Genomic DNA, 19,639 nt, shown 5'->3' with positions numbered 1-19,639 from the left:
ATCTTCCAGGCCCATGTTTACACTTCTCAAGGGTATCAGAACTTGCCAGAGATTTGGGATTTATAGGTTCATAGGTTGGTACCAGGCTATTGGCCCTAGGGCCTATATAAGCCTAGCCATAACAATTCCCTGGCTATTTCTTCCCACAATATTTACTTCCCTGGACCCCTGTCTAGCAGGGCGACTGACATGATCCCTGGGGTGAATTTCCTATCTCCCATCCAATCGTATAGGTTCATAGGTTATTACTAAATTAACCAGCCCTTGCAGGTCTTGAACCCAGGACCCTGTACATTATAGTCACAGCACGTAACCACTAAGCCATCTCAGGGATGCATGGCTAGACTTAAAAAGTCCGTTGTGGTTGTTAGCCTAGTAAACAACTATGAACCTAAAAGAAAGATGGAAGCCCTAGAACAAATGATAGTCTAATAATTCCGAATGACAATCTGCAAAAGTCTACTCCACTGTCCCACCCTGCTGACCTTTAATCCTTCCAGTACGTGTGAACCTCCATTTCTCTCTTTGGCAACAGAGTTTCAGACAGATGGGTTCTGAAAGTTATTCATCAAGGTTACAGATGGCAGTAGGAGTCGCTCCCTTATTTGTAAAGGATCCCCCCTCATCCACCAGACCAGACTCCCATTTTCCATCCTGTCATTCAGCAACTGCTGTCTGTGAGGGCGATCAAAATTATCCCTCCACTTCAAAGGGTTTTTTTCAAGAACGTTTCTGGTGCCAAAGAAAGAAGAAAATGGAGACCAATTCTGGATCTTTTCTTTCTGAACCTGTTTCTGATGGTGCCCAAGGTCATAGTGTTATCCCTTCATAACTTGATACTTCTCATTCCCCACTTAAGTTTTTTTTTTACCTTAGATTTAAAAGATTTAAAATGGTATTGGAGATAATTTGGAAAGTTTATGAAAATTTGTATAAAGTAGTGTAATGGGGATCCAAGAAAAGGCACAAACTGAAATATTTATAGGAAGCTGAACTATGCCAAAGTTGTTGAAAGATGAAGCCGAAGAATTCATAGCTAAGATAGGAAGACATTGGATAAAAATGGTGATTGATAATCTGTCAGCAGGAATGTCTCCAGGAACAGACAGCATTCCAGTGGAAGTTTGAAAGTAAGAAATTGATAAAGTGAAAAAAAATATCCTTGTTTTAAAAGGGGGCAGTACCACTATTTTGGAAGAAATATTTTTGGCTGTATTACCTAAAGAGGGTAAATAAAACATTGAGGCCCAACTTCATATAGACCAGTTTCAATTTTAAACCATGATTGTAAAGTTTTGTCTATACTAGCTAAGAGAATGGCTAAGGTGTTGCCAGAGGTGATAGACATAAATTGTGTCATCTCGTGGAGGGGAGGTAAAGATTTAACAATAATGATGATGATCTAGAGGAAAGCAGAGTGTAAGAAAATGCTGCAGTTGTTACTGGGCCTTGATGCAGGAAAAGCTATCAGTTGAGTTAGGTGGGATAGAGAATGATAAGGTTGTTAAGGATATATGAAGGGTCAGACACAATAATTAAGGTGAGACAGTTTCTTTTATAGTTGTTTGAAAAGAGGATACAGTCAACTGTGTCCACTTTCCCTTTAATTATTTGCTTTATCCTTGTAGCCTTTGGAAAAGAACATAAGAGACTCTCAAATTCAGTGATATAACTGGTATGATGATCAAGAAAATTTAGCTTTATTTGCAGATGTTATTTTGAACTTGATAAATCAACAAAGGTAATTTCAGTGTTGTGGAACATTCTGAGACAGTGTCAAGCCTTTTCAGAGTAAAAAAATAAATGAGGATAAAACAGGCTATAGCAGTAAAACTATGTATCTGCACTCAAATTGGTTTAACGATACTTATGTCAATGGGGATAGGAAAAGAAGTATTTAGGTGAGTAGATTCAAAAAGATTCTATTATGGCAGGTGGATAATGTGGCAAGACACTAAAAAAAGATATTACATAATCAAGAAGTTGAAAGCTCTCGATTAGGGATATGGATAGTATGAAACAGTGAAGATGTTTCTAGTCCCTTAGGTTTTATTGAGTAGTCAGGTCGATTTTTATTAACCAGAGGAGAAACTGTGGACCATAATTAATAAAAAGCTGAAATAATTTATTTTTGTGGGGGAAATGTCAAGAAGCAAGTGGGATAAGTTCTTTCTTCCCATAGAACAAGGTTATTTAGGATTACCTGATTTGAAGGGATACTTGGAGCTATTCATTTGAGGCTGGTATTTGTAACCCAAGCAGAAGATTACAAATCAAAGTGAAAGACTTGATAATGAATTTGGGGGGTGGGGGGGTCAACAAATAATGAGAGAGTAGGATTTTGCATGAAGTTCCTTAAGAATAACAACAGCCATTCAGAATATTGTATTTACAAGAAAGTATTCTAAAAACTGAGCCAACACAAAAGTGGAGAAATTAAGTTTTACCAAAAGGGATAACTGCAAGTAGAGATTTAAAAAATATGCAAGGATGGCTGAAATTTACAGGAGAAAATTTGCAAAAGAGCTACATGTACTGGGCACAGATAACTAAGTAGGGAAAGCTAATAGAGTAGGATGAGCCCTAGCAGAAATATGGATTACAAGTTAGAGATGTCTTCCCCATCAGTGATAGTGTATAGACAAAGAAAAGGGACAGGGGAGTGCTAACTGAAAGACCAAAGACGGGCTGTGGTTGATTTTTTTTGGTTGGGTCTAAAACATAAGCTACTGTTAAAAAAGCATAATTAGTAGGGTGTATGAAATATTGCATGATAACTATGAGAATCAGAAGAGGTTATAAATGATTGGGAAGGCGATTTTCAAAGGAATGGTGGTGCATCAAGTTCCAGAATGTTTAGGAGTTTTGCATGGAAGTGTTTACATTGATATTTTTTTACCCCATGCAGACCAGAGAATTTTTCATCCAGTAGATAGCAAGTGCTGTGGAGGTATAATGGTAAAGAGAGAGGTAACTGGGTACATATTTTGGGGGGGGATGTAATGATTGCCAGATTTTAAAAACTCCCTATAGAATGCTTTCAGAAATGTTGGGGATGCAAATGATTGTAACTGAAAAAAAATATTTTTGACTGGGATGTAGGATCTGAATTGCCTAGATATAGTAAGGTTTTGCCAAGTTTAGTGGCAATGGCTGCCCAAAAAGCAATTTAGTAGAAAACTGAGGTCAAAGTTTAAATCAAACGTAATGGAAGTATAGAATATTCTGAAAAGAGGTAAACTAGAAGTGAGATCATCAGAAAGGGGAAGGAGCAAATTACATAGAAATAAATTGATTTGTGGGAAAAATACATGGAGCATAATGTTCACATGGAGAAGGAAAGAAGTGAGCATTTTATGTAATGGAGTGAATAAAAAATGTTGAAAATGTAGCATATATGTATATTGCATAAAAATAATAATATTGTTATGGTTTGTTTTTTTTTCTAAATGTATGCATTTTTAATGTCCTGTTAATACAGATGTTAAAAAATAAAGAAGGCGGCTCCAAATAAAACATAACCCATACATAGTTGTTGGATTGGCAGTTGTTTCTCTGACAGTATGCCAGCCGTTAACGTCAGGGATGTTTGCACTAGATGCAAAAGCATAACCAGCAGAGTCACATAGGATACTTTCCTGTCAAAGATCTGATGATATGGTGTACACTGTTGCACAATCATGCATTCAGAATATTGCAGTACGAAATGTTTGACAGAAGAATGTTGTAAGCAGAATCAAAAAGTATAAAATAACCAAAAAATGTTAAAATCAGTAGTATGGTGCACATTTTAAATGATGTTTTGAGAATTTGATGGTTCTTTTAAGTTAGAGAGTAAATTATGAAACTGTTAGCATATCAGTACAGAAACTTTTTTTTTTTAACTCTCACTTTTTTTTGCCTTTTCAAAGGTTATTGTACAAAACTACAATTCTGTACTGACCCTTTCCCATCTATACCAATCTGCTGATGCCCTCCTTGTGCATGAAAATGATACAGTTCACAAGATCTGTGCTCAGTTAATGGGCCTTAAGCACATTTCCTTCAAAGATGTTAACCAAGTAATAGCACATCAGCTTGGTGGTGTACTGCAACCCGCATACTCTTCAGTGGGGGCTACTGCATATGGGCAAAATCCAGTAGGTAATTATTCATATTTTTTATTGTTGTGAGGAGATGGAATCATTTCCTGGTGTAAATAATTGTACTTTTCTAATTGTAAAACACTGGTTCCTACCCTTGGAACCTGTAAAAATAAAATAACATAAAACAGCTATAATTAATGCACTTTCTCTTGTGTGTATGTTTGTTTATCTTTTAAACTGCTGAAGGTTCCTCCTTCAGTACGATTTTGGCAACATGGTAGAATCGATATCCATTGTGCCTTTGGTTTTAACATGTTAAGTGACCTTAGAAATAATTCTGAGTAAGCATTTTGCATAGATAAGAGCTGGAGGAAAAACAAAGGATATTGGTTCATTCAGTTTGTGTCCCCCACTGTAGTCTTAACATGTGGTTTTATTGTCTTAGTTTGAGGAGCATTAATTGTAAGAAGGGGTAGCAGAGTAGCACAGCTGTTAGCATTGCTACCTGTCATTGCATGATTCTCAGCTAGGTGCTTTCTGTGAGCAGTTTGCACTTCATTCCTGTCTAGGTGTTTTTTCAGAAGGATGCTGCAGTTTCCTTTCACACCATAAAGGCAAGCCATAGGTGAACTGATAATCCTGAAAATTACCCATAGGCACAGGGTGTTGTGTGCACGTGTGCTCATCCATCCGTTGACGGGCTGGTAGTCTGTACAGAGTAAATTTCTCTGCCTTCCACCCATCAAATGCTGGCATAAGTTCCAGCTCCTCTGCAACCCTAAAGTGGATTAAGTAGTTAATTGGGGAATGAGTTCATGAATAACTGTTGCAGTTAAAGCCCTTGCGATTCTCTTTGAGCGTTTTGCCAGTGTTTAGTTTTCTATCAGTTCCTGTGTGTTTCCTGTTGGAATATTTGTTGATTTAATGGAACCACTTATTTGACATTTTTGTCATCAGTATTGGTTTGTGTCTATTAATTTCTTTTGGATTGTCAAGAGTTGGTCCTTTTCAAAGCCGTCTCTAACTTTGTAGAGAAGTTTATATTTATTCTTGGTTATTGTGTTAATTTAATCTGAATTGGCATGTTACATTTTTTCTTTGTTTTTCCTGCTATAATATATTGTTCTTCACAGTGCAGGACATCAAGTCTTATCCATTTAAAAAGTAAGGATAACTGGACTGTGTAATGATTTCACTTCCAAAGCAATGTTCTGAAGGCCTAAGACAATGGAAGTTTATTTGACTAGAGAAGAAGTACGTAGTAAAAAGTTAGATAAGATCCAGGCAGAAGCTGAAAATTCTTCTGATGGGGAAGAGAAGACACTAGTTTCAAAAAAAGGTGTCTCTAACCCACTTGGTAAATAACTGTGTAACATTTTCTTATGAGACTTAAAAGAACGATGATAGGGAAAAAAATGGATGATAGTAGGAAAAGGGGTTAAAGATAGGGGTGATAGTAAGAAAAAAAAAGGTAAACAAAAAATACATTTTTTCCAAATATTGCACCATTCAATATTACTCAAGTACTTTTAAAACAGCAACATTGGGGGGCGACCAGGGCAGCATGGTGGCTCACTGGGGGGGGGTATCATTCTACCTTTTTGCTCTGGGGTCTAAAATTCAGTCCTGATTTTCAGTTGCTTTCTATGTGGACTTATTGTAATTTCCTCATGCCAGTGTCTGTTTTTTTTCTCAAATACTTGTTTCCTCACACTCGCTTCCCAAAAGCATGTTAGTTTCCAGTACTAAACAGTCTGCACAGTTCAGATATCGAATAATATATATATATTTATCCCCCCCCCCCCCCCACAGAGGGAGGTTTTGACTTCCCCATCCCCTATCCCTTTACTTAATATAGCCAACTTTGAGGTCACACCAACACGGAGGTCACACTTTTTGTCAGTGACTGTTACAAATCATGAGAAATGACTGAGGAAGTGTATTAAATGGTTAAATACTCGTGCTCTAGTCACCTGTTACTTCTCCAGTGACAAACCCCTCTAGTTTTGTTTGTGTTTTGTTGTCCACTAGCAGGGTTCATTATTGGTGAAAGCATGAGGAAGAAAATTTCCTCATGCTTTTGATAGTTGCACTGTAACACTGTACAAACAATAAATGATAATATCCATAGTTTACATATTCCTTTACTAAAACTGAAATGCTTGCGTAGTAATGCTTTAAGAAATGCAGAACTCAAGGGACAAAGGCAAGAGACTAACATGTCTTTGTTGAGGCAGATTACCTGTCAGACTCGTTAAAAACTAAGAGGCATAATCAGAAGGGAAGTAGTAGTATACATCTCTGGTGGAGTCACCTCTGGCTAATCCAAAGGATAAGGATGATGTGTCTTCAGGTTCCATGTCCAGAAGATATTTCCTTTACCCTGTATGTGGAATATGCATATCTGTACATTCCATTTAGGCTGTTGTACAGGAAAACTCTTTGATTTCAAGAGGTAGATATGTTATTTGCAAGTCTTTCATTTGTTATCATAACCCTGAGAACATTTGCAACATGTTTAGCTCAAGTGTTTTCTCATTGTGGACACAGTTGCTAGTGGTTCATATTCAGAGTACTTCTACATAATTAGATTTTAGTGGTAGTGAACTGGTGCCACTTACTGGGTGTAACTGTAAAGTACAGCTGTTCTACAGTAAACTAACATTTTTGAAGCATTCCTTGTGCAGCATAGGTGAAGGCTTTTCTGACTGAGGACAAGATCAATAAACTGTTTTATTGTAAATGTTACATCTGTAATTATCCTCACCACATGGCAGTTTCACAAAGTTCTAAGCCGCGTGTCTTCCTCTCTTATGTAGGACTCCACATGAGGAAGTCAAAGTGCTTCCTGAAAAATATTTGTAGTAAAGCAGCTGATCTCTTATAAGCTCAAACACCTGGTATGCATTTTGTAAGGAGGGCACCTTACTCATGGGTAAACCCTAAGAATCTGTCAAAAGAAATGCCTCTCCATCTGGCTCCTGTCCAGTGTTTCACAAGTGACTCTGGATTCTGCATAGAGTACCCATTTTACAACATTTTCATGCAGAATCATTGCTTCTTCCAGAATATGTTTTCAGGTTGAAGCAGGGAAGAGAAGAAGCAGTTATTCTACTCTTTAGTCTGTGGCTCATTAATAGTATAGTTGGGGATGAGCATCATAGCTGGCCTTAGGCATAGGCCAACTAGGCGGCGGCCAAGGGCACCGCTCTAGCAGGGATGCTTTTCCAGTAATCTGGATAATGTAGGTAGACCAGGAAGGGGACACCAGTTGGTTGGGGGGTGCTGTGGAACCCTTTTGCCTAGGGGACCAGTTGACCAAAGGCCAGCCCTGATGGGCATGAACTGTGTGAGTGAGAATCTTTGTTCTAGCAACACTAAATGTACATCTTGGTAGAACTCACTGTTAATAATCTGTGCTTTCTTCGTGAGATTTTTCACACCTTGAACTTTTTCTTGTCCATTGGACTGTAGATTAGACAAGAGGTGTCATATTGAAACTCCTGTTGTTCTGAAAATTTGTTGAACCTCCATACTTGTATTCTGAGAACAGATCAGAGGCGAACACATCAGGTGCTTTGTTGTGAAAATGCAGCTCTAAGTGCGTTAATAATACCAGCACTTTTATTGCCTTTTAACTTCATGACCTCAACAAACTTGCAATAATAATCTGCATTTGTCTGCTGTGTGTAGCCAAAACTGAAGCAACTGTATTCTGTCTTCATTTCATGGTCTTACCTGTATCATCGCCTTTGTTTGATTACACTGTTGTGCATTATATGTGAGCAGTCTTGAACCTCTTATTTAGTTTGCACTGACATACCTAGTAAGTATTTACAAGCAGTTGTTTTGCACTTCAGAGTTCCTAATTATGGACCGTGTAGTCATCATTTCCTTCCTAAGTTGATTAGGTACTATCATTTTTATCTACCTTAAACATCAAAATTTATATACCGCTGATTTCTTCATTAAATAAAAAGTAAGAACGTATCTCTTTCTTGACAGTGGATTTTGTTCTGGTTGCTTTCTTTGTTCATGGATGCCTCAGGCATGGGATGAGGGTGACTTTTGGCTCCCTAAAAGTATACAGGGTGTGGTCGCCTCAGCAGAAGGAGCACATCAGTGTCAAAGAGATGAGAGTTCCTCTGCTGGCTCTTCAGGCCTTTGTCTCTCTGTTTTCCAGGGCCTCTCAAGGTATTCTCACAAACAGTACCACAGTGATGTGGTATATCAATAAGCAGGGCAGAATGAGATCTTGTCTTCTTTGCCGGTTGGCACTTCTGGTGTGGGATCTTGCTGCCAGGTGACTGTTCAGGCAGTTTATATCCCTTCCGGTCAAAGCTTTGTGGCAGACACTCTGAGCAAGTCTTTAACTCAGTCCCATGAGTGGATGCTTCAAAGGAATGTGTTTCTGGACATTATCCACCTGTGCGGTACTCCTCAAGTGGATCTTTTTGCCTCCCCTCTGAACAGACAGCATCATCTGTTTTGTGCCACAGTCCCAGGTCTTCTGGTGTGGAAGGTGGATGCTGTCTCATTCTCTTGGAAAGGGGATTTTTCTTTATGCTTTCCCTCCCCTTCCTGTCATTCCGAAAGTCCTGTTCAAAATCCAACAGGATGCTCCCAAAGTCTTGGTGACTCCAACAGGATGCTCCCAAAGTCTTGGCGACTCCCTTTTGACCACGAGAGCACTGGTTTCCTCTTCTTCTGCATCTAGCCAGGGGCAATCACAAGTTTCCTTACAGGGTGGATCTAATCACAGAAGACAAGGGATCGCTTACCCATCCTCACCTGTGCACGCTTCAGCTGACACTGTGGTTGATAGGGTTTTGATTCCTCAGACACCTTTTTTTCTGAGGACAATGCTGCAAGTCCTACAGGAGGCCAGGAAACCTACGACTAGGAAGTCCTATTTATCCAAATGGAAAGAGGTTTTCTTTTTGGTGTCTGTAGTAACCTGAACCCACTTACTGTGGATGCTCCTTTGGTTCTCACTTATTTGTGTGAATTGCTCAATGCTGGTTTGGCCTTTTCTTAGGCCCATCTATCAGCTATCTCTGCTTGATTGCCTTTTTCTCCTCCTTTAGCGGCCAGATTTGAGGTTTGACAATTTCCTAAAGGCTTCCTTAATATTAGACCTCCCAGGAAGTCTGAAAAAAAGTTATTAATCTAAGTAAAGGAGTTTAATTCCAGATGTCCGTCCATATCACTGTTGTATTTGTCACCTGAGTGAGCTCCTGCCAAGGATAGCCCAATGTCTGGCCAGTATATACCAAAGCCTTTGGCTCTTATAGGTGCTGTACATCACATGTCACAAGACGTAGGGCATAAAGATGACATATGGACACATGCTAAAATCTTCTTTGCCACCAGTCCACCATTATCACATGGCATTCTGAATGGCCTTCTGCTGTGCTGGTTACCAAACCATTTTTTTCAGATTAGTGCCCTGTTGGGATTTCTTCTGTTACTTTTCTTGTTTGCTGTTGTGTTCATGTCATCCAGAAAGGCAAAGTGTCAGTGTGGAAGGCAGATTCCCCATGAAGACTATCACGACCATAGTCTTTTTTCACTTTAGTGCTTCCCGTGATCATGTGTGCCTAAGACCCTGTGTAGTCACTTCTCCCTCTGTCCATATACCTGGAGAACCAGTGTCACAAGTTGTTAGCTCAGGGTGCTCTGGTGGAATCCTCCCAGTTTGAGGACCAGCTGTCTGCCAAGAAAAAGGCCAATAAGGTCAGGTTCAATGCAGCTGCTGTGAAGACTCCACTGTACATCCCCTCTAGAGGCTGGTGAAAGCCCTGAAGACCATCTCTTGCTTCTTTGGATTCCTCTACAAGGATCCTGTCAGAGACTGGCATGGATCCAGCTTCTCACTTGTCCTCTGAGGCTTTTCAGATGTCTGTACCCAATGTTGATGGAGAACCACAGCTGATATATCTGAGGGAATGAGAGGGATTCCTCAGATTTTTTTAGTGAGGGAAGAGATTCTTACAACTATTATTGAATCGTGTTAGGGGTCTGATCCCCTGAGGGTGTTTCTAGCAGGTGTACCACAGAAATAGAAACAAAAGACAAAGCATATTTCCCAGTTGTGAAGGATCCCCAACGTGAATGGCAGGATTTCACTCAGAGTTATTTAATGCCTTGATGGCCTTGAAGCAACCTCAAGGAGTATCTATTCCTGCTCCCCCCGATCTTCTATTCCATTCAAGAGACCTAGGGAATTGGATTCCTCAGGTTAGGATCTGGACTCTGTATGAATCCCTAGCTTACTCTTCCCAAATCCCTTCTTCCTTGGACTTTGATTCAGAGGAGGAGGATTCCTCAAGTCCAGACTCCCCATTGGAAGAGCTGTCCTCTTGTGGATATCATTGCCTGTATGATGGATGATTTTAAGTGGGATTGTTCCCTGGTCTCGGATATTCAAAAAAGGTATTATGAGCTCCTACAGATGGGAGTCTCCCAAACCATCTACTGTTCCTCCTGTTTTAGCTGCTGTTTTAGATACCTTTTTCTACAGCTTCTGTATTCCTGAACTCTCAGCCCCCTGCACCAAAAAAAATGTCTGTGTAAATGCCCTTCTCCTGAGCCTTCTGTATTGTCTGTCTCTTCTAACAAACCATCCAAGTTGCTGCCTTCTACCAAGCTGCTGTCTTCTGATAAGGATAGTTGGGCAAGAAAGTTTAAATTGCTGCCACCTTGTCCTTCAGGGCCATTAACTACCAAACTTGTGTGACCAGGTATGTCCTTTCTCAGGTTTGTAAGGTATTTTTTGACTCTTGTTTGGGCATTTCCCTTCTGTGCTTCACTTCCCAAGTTGCTCGCCATTCAGTCAAATGCAGCTGTGATGCAGCTTATGCCTCTTCCAGGGCTGCTGCCTTTGGTTTCATTATTAGGTGTTATTCTTGGGTTCGTTTTCAGGCTTTGCCTGATGACATCAAGGCCAATCTCTTGGATGCTCCTTTGGATAACAAAGTATTTTTGGGTACACTGCTGAGCTTTTCAAGTCCCTTCAAGACAAGGGTAAAGCCTTGCAGGAGATGAAACATTTTTATTTCTCCTATTCCTAGGTTTCAGAGGAATTATCCTTACAAGTCTGCCTTTGTAGGCAATATTGCCCTCCTCCTGAGGGTAAGAGGGGTTCTAGGTGTGTTCCTTCTACTAATTCTACTCAGACTCCTGCCTCCAGGGAACCTTATTTTCAGGACAAGCCTGGTTCTGTTTGATGGTTTGCTTCCCCCTCCCCTCAGCCAGGTTCCCTAGTCTCTATGCTTTTTCTGGTCTCTTTCAAATTGGCTACAAATCACTTCAGACACTTTGGTTCTGTCCATTCTCCATTAGGGATGCTTCATGGTTTTAAAGTCCCTTCCTCCCTTTCTAGGCATTCCTCAACCTCCCTCTGGAACATCTTTCTCTTTTCCCAGAGATTCTTCACTCTGTTTTGGATCAGGGCACTATTAAAGCTGTGCCACCCACCATGGTAGGGAAGGGTTTTATTCCATTATGATTTTGGTTCCACGAAAGGGGGGTACCTGGAGACTAATTCTCTTTCTCAAGATTCTATCCCTTCGGATGTTATCCGCTCAGGCTTTTTCCTCTTCCTGTTCTTTTCTCAGGCCTTTCTGATGTCTTTCGATCTCAAGGATGCATACCTTTACATACCCTTCCATCCTCTTTTCAGGAAATGTTTGTTACTCTGTCTCTCCCTTGCATTTTCAGTTCTCTGCTTTGCCCTTTCTACTGCCTCAAAGGTATTTACCAAATGCTCCTGTTATTACTCTTTGCAGGCTTCAAGGTATTCAAATTTTTCCATATCTAGAAGATCTACTTATTCAAGGTCCTTCTCCCAGCAGTCTGGTTTACTGGTTGTCTATTGCACAGTCTGGGGTTCACCATAAACTTCCATAAATCAGTTCTGACATCTTCTCTGGATCATATTTTCTTTGTATGCAGGATTCAGATGGTTTCCATGTCGGCAACCCAAGGCTCTCTCTCTTTATAACCTTTTTCCAGTCATTTCTACCTCTGGCATCTGTCACAGCCAGGGAATCTCTCAGGATCCTGGCTTCCACCATTCCCATGCTCCCTCTTGCTAGGCTCCATATGAGGAAACTGGGGGTACCTCAAGTCAATGCGACTTCAACAATGCCACTCACTGGAGTTCCTGGTGCCTTTTCTTCCCTGTCTCAAGCTTGACCTTCTCTGGTGGATTCAGCAATGCGCTGTCAATCCATGGCTTCCTTTTCAATCTCTGTTTCACACTCTGGAGATTTTTACAGATGTTTTAGACAGGGAGTGTGGTGCTTCTTGTGCTCCTCTTGAAGGTTCAGGATATCTGGCTTCCTCATCAGAGGTCAGACTGTATCAATATAAAAGTGATGAAGGCTATGCATCTGGCTCTGCAAGCTTTTCATTTCCTCAAAGTTTTCAAACAGTACCACAATGAATACTACATTGATGTGGTTTGTCAGCATGCTGGGGGGAGGGAGGCATGAGGTCCTATCTTCTTTACGGACTAGTTCTTCAGGTCTGGGATCTAGCTATCTAGTATCAAGTGACTCTTTAGGCAGTTTACATTCCCTCAGAGCACATTCTAGTGGCAGACTCTTTGAGCAGGTCCAGCATGCAAGCTCACTAATGGATGCTTCACAGAGATATGTTCTTGGGCATTGTCTGTCAGTAGTGTGTTCTAGATGAAGATCTTTTCCAGAGTCCCAAATTCCCTGGCTTGGAAGGTGGACAGACCTGTCTTTTCCTTGGAGATGTTTCAATACACTCCTCCTCCTGTTCATAGGTTAGTACTAAGCTAACTGCCCTTTTGAGCCATTTTAAGCTTAGCCAATTATCCCTTGTGAGACTCAAACCCTGCACCTTGTGTTTGTAAGGCAAATACTCTGTTACCATGATTTCTGCACAGGATTAGGCAGGGCTCTCTCAAAATCTTCCTGGTGACTCCCTTTTGCCCCAGACAGCATTGATTCTCTCTTCTTCCTCACTTGGCCAGGGGCAATCACCACATGTACCTCACTAGGTGGATCTTCTCACACAAGACAAGGGATCTCTTGTCCATCCTCACCTGCCCACTCTTCAGCTGACATTGTGGGTGACATGGTTTTGATCCCTTTTAGAAATCTCTTTCATGAGAATGTGCTCTGGGTTCTGCAGGAGGCCAGGAAGCCGACTACCAGAAAGTCCTATCTGTCCAAGTGGAAGTGATTGTTTTGTCTGGTGCCTCCTACTATCAGGATCCGCTCTCTGTGGAGGTTCCTCTGGTTCTCTCTCTTGTGTGATCTGCTCTATGCTGGGTTGGCATATTATTTAATTAAAATCACCTGTCAGTAATTTCTGTTTGTCTGCCCCTGAATCCTCATCTGGCCTCTACATTTGAGGTCAGGACATTTCTTAAAGGCGTCCTTCATATCAGGCCTCCGAGGTAGACTATTTTGCCTTCTTTGTACCTTCATTTGTACTTGAGAAATTGACCCAGGCTCCTTTTGGGCCTGCTTCTTCAGCTTCCTTGAAACATACTTGGAAGACTGTCATTATGGCTCTCACTTTAGCCAAGAGAGTTTTGGAACTTCAAGCTCTCATAGCTGTTGTTCCTTTATTAATTTTTTACAGAGATACTGTGCATCTTCATAATAATCCCTAATCCTCTTATGCTCAAGGTAGTCAATGAGTTGTCCCTTTATCAGTCTATTTATCTTCAGTTTTTCCTTCTCTGCAGTCTGCCAGTGAGAAAGTTCTTCACACCATGGATTTGCATAGGCAGCTCAGATGTTATTTAGATAAAACTAAAGTTTTTTTTGCAAATCTGAACAGCTTTTTGTTTCTTTTCATCCCAGGACTTTGGACTTGGCTGTTTCCAAGTAAACCATCTCCTGGATTTGTAAGGCCATTTACTGTTGTTGTTTTCATGACAAATGTCTTTCATCGTCTTTGAAGGCACATTCTGCTAGGGCGGTTGTCTATTTTGATGCCTTTGCCAAGGATCTGGACATCAATTCTATCCTTGAAGCTGCTAATTGGTCCTATGTTAAATTTTCACTAAGCATTACAAGTCGGATGCTCTTTCCAGGGCCAGAGCAGGCTTTGCTATTCTGCATGGGTTTGTGTAGCATTCCTTCTGTGCCTTCCTACTCCCAGGATTCCTCTTTTTTTTTTTTTTAACATCTTTGTTGAATCATCACTTATGATACAGGCAAATTTACATTTATACAAAAGTAATCAAATTAAGACTAACAAACATTATACTTCACACATATATTGCTACAGTAGACTCCCTCTTATCCGGTCTCACTTTTACTGGACTCCTCTGAACCGGCCATCAAATTTTTGCTGTAGCCATAGCAACAGACAACAGAGAAGAACAACACACACGCTCCTCCAGGCATTTCAGAATGTCTCAGCTTATCATTTTAATCTTAAAATGTTAAAATATTGAAACAAAACAAACTTGCAGTTTTTATTTTATATATTGCAAGTTCATTTTGTTTCATTTTAAGATTAAAACAATAAGCTGAGACATTCCGAAGTACAAGATTAAAGCAAGACCAGATAAGTGACTTACCAGTATAGTACTTGTGTGCGGAATTTAAAGTAGCCGTGAGACAAAGGTGTGTGTGTGTGTGTGTGTGTGTGTGTGTGTGTGTGTGTGTGTGTGTGTGTGTGTGTGTGTGTGTGTGTGTGTGTGTGTGTGTGTGTGTGTGTGTGATTTAAACTAGCCATTCTGTTAATAGTATGAGAATGAAAGTGCATGTGTGTTTGTGTGTGTTTTAACATGCCTCTCAACTGTCCAGATTTAGCCTCATTGTTTTGGTCTGTTTCTCGTACAATTTATGGTTTTCTGGCAAATCACAGAGGATTGAAGTCACTAAGTAATGACATATATATGAATTTCAGATTTTATAACCTTCAGAAAATGGATGGGAGCACAAATTATGTTGTTCTAGCAACTTTATAAGTTAAAAAAGAGCAATATTTAAAATCTCTCCCAATTTTTGGGCAAGCAGCCCCATTATTTCAGACTTTGTCCAGATTTCTTGCACTAAAAGGCCAAGAGGTATGCTTACCTCTCGACTGTCCAGATTTTTGCAGAATGTCCAAATTTATGCCTCATATTTTTGCCTATTACTCATAAAATTTGTGGCTTTCTGGCAAATCACCGGGGATTGAAATAACTAAATAATGCCAAACATTTGAGATGTTCTTCATTCCACATTGCTGCAGTCCTAACTATTGGGTAGTCCGCTGTCCAGTCGGCCCGAATACCAAAGTATATGGCTGACGTCGGTCAGGGCGCATTAGACTGACGTCAGTACGTCAGGGTACTAATGCGCATGGCCAACGTCATATCCTCAGTCTTTTTTGCCGCATGGTCCGATGCAGAAGCAATTTTGCGAGTGCAGGTTGGCGTTCTGAAAGTTTCTGAAGCCAGAGTTTCAGACCGAATCAAAGTTGGCTAAGTACCCCGTTGGGGAATATTTTGGTTTTTTCTTGCCTCAGTATTTAACCGGATGTCAGAAAAAGTGAATAACTGTATTTCTTGTGGGAAACAGATACCTCATAGGGATTACCATACTTTGTGTATACCTTGTTTAGGGCCTGAGCACGGCGTTGTTGGATGCGCTCTTGTGCTAGATTTAACAAACGCACTATTAAGAGAAGGTTAGACTGTGCCAGGTTAGTGTTTGGGAAGCGTTGTAATTATAAAATGCCGTCGGATGCTCCGGCCCGGCTTCGACTAAAAAGCGCAAGGACAAAACAGCAAAGCCTAGAGTGGAAGAACCGACAGTCCCAGGCGCCGGTTCTTTAGAAACTCAGTGGAGCCGGAGGTTTTGCCAGGTGTTTCTTTGGAGTCTCAGGGAGAGACTTTACTGTTACAGGATGTCTCCTCTCAGGAAGTAGGCCAGGCTGAGGGGCTTCTCAGGTGGCTGTTCTTCCCTCTCTTCCTAAGGTGGTAAGAGCCTCCCTTCTGTTTCCAAGGCTGCTTTGAGGGGCAGGCCGAGTTTTGCTTCAGTGGGGGTTTCTCCTAGTGCTTCAGGGTCTTTGCCTAAGAAACATATGCTTAAAATGGCAGAGGATTTGATTACTTTGATAAGGGGTTCTATGCCCCTCCTGATAAGAGGCCTAGGGTGGAACCTGAGTTTGAGAGTTTTGAGCATTGCTCGGAGGCTTCTGAGTCTTGGCTGAAGACTTGCAGGAGTTCCTCCTTATTCTGATTCTGATGTGGATGATTCTACTCCTTCAGCTTCCTCCTGAGGATTTTTCATTTTCAGAGACTCTGCATTCCATGAGGGAGCATTTTAAATGGGAAGGTCAAGATTTCTCTGATTCCAGGAAAAGGCTTAGGGAATTCTTGTTTTTACCCCAGCATAGGCCTTTAGCTATACCTCCTGTTTTGAATGTGGTGGAAGATGTTTTTGTAGAGGCTTCCCTGAATCCTGATTCTTTGCCTCCTGCCCCAGTTAAACCGGATAGGTATTATAGGGTGCCTGAAGCTCATAAGTATCTTTTTAAGAGTCCTAGGGCAGACCCGGAAACTGTTTCTCAGGGGCCTAAAGGTGTGAAGGCCTCAGTTGTTAAAAATCCTGTCCCTCCTGATAAAGAGGCAAGGGCTTTGGATAGATGGGGAAAGAAAGTGTATACTTCTTCCACTTTAGCCATGAGGGCGTTGAATTGTCAGTTTCACATGTTAAAATATCAGAATTATCTTCTTTCACAGTTGAAATCTAAGGTGGATGCTCTGGCGGAAGGTATTGAGTGTAAAGAGTTGCAGGATTTAGTTCATGTGTCTGAACAGGTGGGTAAACATTCCTTGCAATGTGGTTTTGATGCTGTGCAGGCCTCCTCCAGGGTGGCTGCCACTGGTTCTGTTCTTCGTAGGCACGCCTGGTTGAGAGATCAGAATTTAGCTGAGCATGTTAAGACACGGATTTTGGATGCTCCCTTGCAGTCTGATGTGTTGTTTGGTTCGCCTGTAGAAGCAGTTTTGAAGAAAATGGAGGACAAGGCTAAGTCTATGCAAACTGTTAAAGATTTTTGCAGGTGCAGCCTCCGAAGTTCAGTAGAAATTGGCCTGCTAAGGGATGGACTTATCCTGCTTATGATTCCCAGTCTAGGGGTAGGTCTAGACGTGGTAGGGGCAGAGCTCAGGGTTCTTTTAGGCCTAGAACAGGGAGTTCCCCTGCTCAGACTTCTGGTGAGGGCAGGGGTCAGTCCTTTCGTAAGCAGACCCAATGACCTGCCTTTTCAGCTGCCAGTTCATTCTCGCCTGGCAGCACCGTTGGGAGGAAGACTGTCTCTTTTCAAAGAAAATTGGGATTTAATTACCCAAGACAGATGGGTTCTGGATATCATTCACCACGGTAACAGGTTTTATTTCCATACCTTGCCTCCTTTCAAAGGCATGCCAGACATTCCTCCTCTACAAAGACAAGAGGCTCACAAGCAAATTTCTCAGTTACTCCAAATAGGGGCCATTCAGCGGTTCCTGTGCCAGAAAGGGGCCTAGGATTTTATTCTCGCCTGTTCCTAGTACCGAAGAAGGGGAACACGTGGAGACCAATTTTGGATTTATCTATCCTCAACACTTATCTGGACATTCCCAAGTTCAAAATGTTGACGTTACAACAGCTTTTACCTCTGCTGGGCAAAGATCACTGGATGGTAACTTTAGATCTCAAGGAAGCTTACCTTCATGTGCCTATAAGACTAAGTTGCAGAAAGTATCTGCGTTTTCGAGCTGGAAATTCTCATTATCAGTTCTCTGCATTGCCCTTTGGCTTATCTACTGCGCCCAGAGTATTCACAAAGGTTCTGGCTCCAGTGATAGCTTACTTCAGGCTAAAAGGAATTCAAATCTATCCTTACTTGGACGATTGCCTGATTCTGGCTCAAGAAAAGGAAGACCTTCTACAGCATTTGGAATATGTCATAGCAGTGCTAAGATGCCTAGGGTATTCTGTGAGCGAAATAAAGTCCAGTCTAGTACCCTCTCAAGACATGTGCTTTCTGGGTGTGAGACTGAATACAGCAGCCCAGATGGCCTTTTTAACCCCGGACAAACAAAAGAATCTTTCCAGTTATTTCCATCAACTATCTCTTCAGTCCGGGCTGACTGCAAGGACAGTCCTTCAAGCCTTAGGGTTCATGGCATCTTGTATTCTGGTGCTTCCCAATGCCAAACTGCATATGAGGAAGCTACAATGGTATCTCAAAATGTATGGACACAGCACTGCCAGGATTTGGACACTGTCATTCAAATAATACCTTGCATTCAAAAGGAATTTTTGTGGTGGGCTCAGGAATGTCACCTAAACAAGGGACTCTCTGTGACCCGGCCAGAGGCGAGTCAAATTCTAACGACAGATGCCTCAGACATTGCTTGGGAGCTCATCTAAATGGAAAGTGGATACAAGACAAGTGGCCTGCCAGACTACAGCATCTACATATCAACATGAAGGAGATGTTAGCAGTCCAGTTTGCATTAATGGCTTTCAAGGAGTTACTTCTTCCAGGGCAGGTGTTGATTCTAACAGACAACACAACTGTCATGTGGTACATCAACAAACAAGGGGAACACATTCTTACCCATTGTGCAGGCAAGCAATGATTTTATGGGAGACTGCGCTCAGCTTGCAACTAACTCTTCAGGCAAGGTTTCTGCCGGGAGCACAGAACTCCTTAGCAGATGTGTTAAGCAGACAACTCATGGATCCCCACGAGTGGAAACTGGATCTTCATGTATTTCAAAAGTTGACAGTGTCCTGGGGAACTCCAGACATAGATCTGTTCGCTTCTCCACTAAACCACCAGCTGCCAAAGTTTTGCACAAAGAGGTTTCATCACACAGCTTGGAAAGTGGATGCTCTTTCTTTCAGTTGGAAAAATCTTCATGTGTATGCGTTTCCACCTCTGCCTCTTCTTCCAAAGGTGCTTCTAAAGGTCAGACAAGACAAGCCAAGGATGATTTTAATAGCTCCAGATTGGCCTCGGCAGCACTGGTACCCATTACTGAGGAGTCTGGTAAAGAAGCCTCCATGGCCTTTACCCTTGATTCCACATCTGTTGTCTCAGAAGGACGGTCGTCTGCTCAATGTCAAGCTTCACTCTCTTCATCTAACAGCCTGGCATGTAATGTTTTGAAAGACAGCAGGTCTCAACTTCCTCAACAAGTTTTAAATGTGATTATGGAAGCCAGAAGACCTAGTACAAGGAAAGTGTACGCAGAAAAATGGAAGAGATTTTTATTTTGGACTGCAGCAAAGAATTTGGAGATTTCAGAGCCTAATTTGAGTGTGGCTCTTCAATATCTTACTGAGTTATTGGACAAAGGTTTGTCTTTCTCTTCCATTAAGATTCATGCTGCAGCAATTTCAGCTCACTATGATTGTGACCCACCATTGTTTTCACATCCTTTGTTCAAGCAATTTCTTAGAGGGGCAAAGAATATAAGACCCCCACGTAGAGCTCCTACTCCTGCTTGGGATCTCAATTTTGTGTTGGAGAAACTTACTCTACAACCTTTTGAGCCTGCAGCTACTGCTGAA

At 41.4% G+C, this 19,639-nt stretch overlaps 1 protein-coding gene across 1 annotated transcript in view; it reads left to right on the top strand.

Annotated features, from left to right (window-relative positions):
• TUBD1 (tubulin delta 1) overlaps positions 1-19,639 on the top strand; it is a 405,148-nt gene that overhangs the window by 130,746 nt on the left and 254,763 nt on the right. The window contains exon 3 of the mRNA XM_044054532.1: positions 3,912-4,143. Coding sequence (XP_043910467.1) covers positions 3,912-4,143 — 232 coding nt within the window. The remainder of the gene's footprint in view (positions 1-3,911; positions 4,144-19,639) is intronic.

Source organism: Protopterus annectens, chromosome 13.part0 (assembly GCF_019279795.1).
Source record: "Protopterus annectens isolate FY-2018-M chromosome 13.part0, PAN1.0, whole genome shotgun sequence".
NCBI lineage: Eukaryota > Metazoa > Chordata > Ceratodontiformes > Protopteridae > Protopterus > Protopterus annectens.
This window is presented reverse-complemented; position numbering and strand designations above follow the sequence as displayed.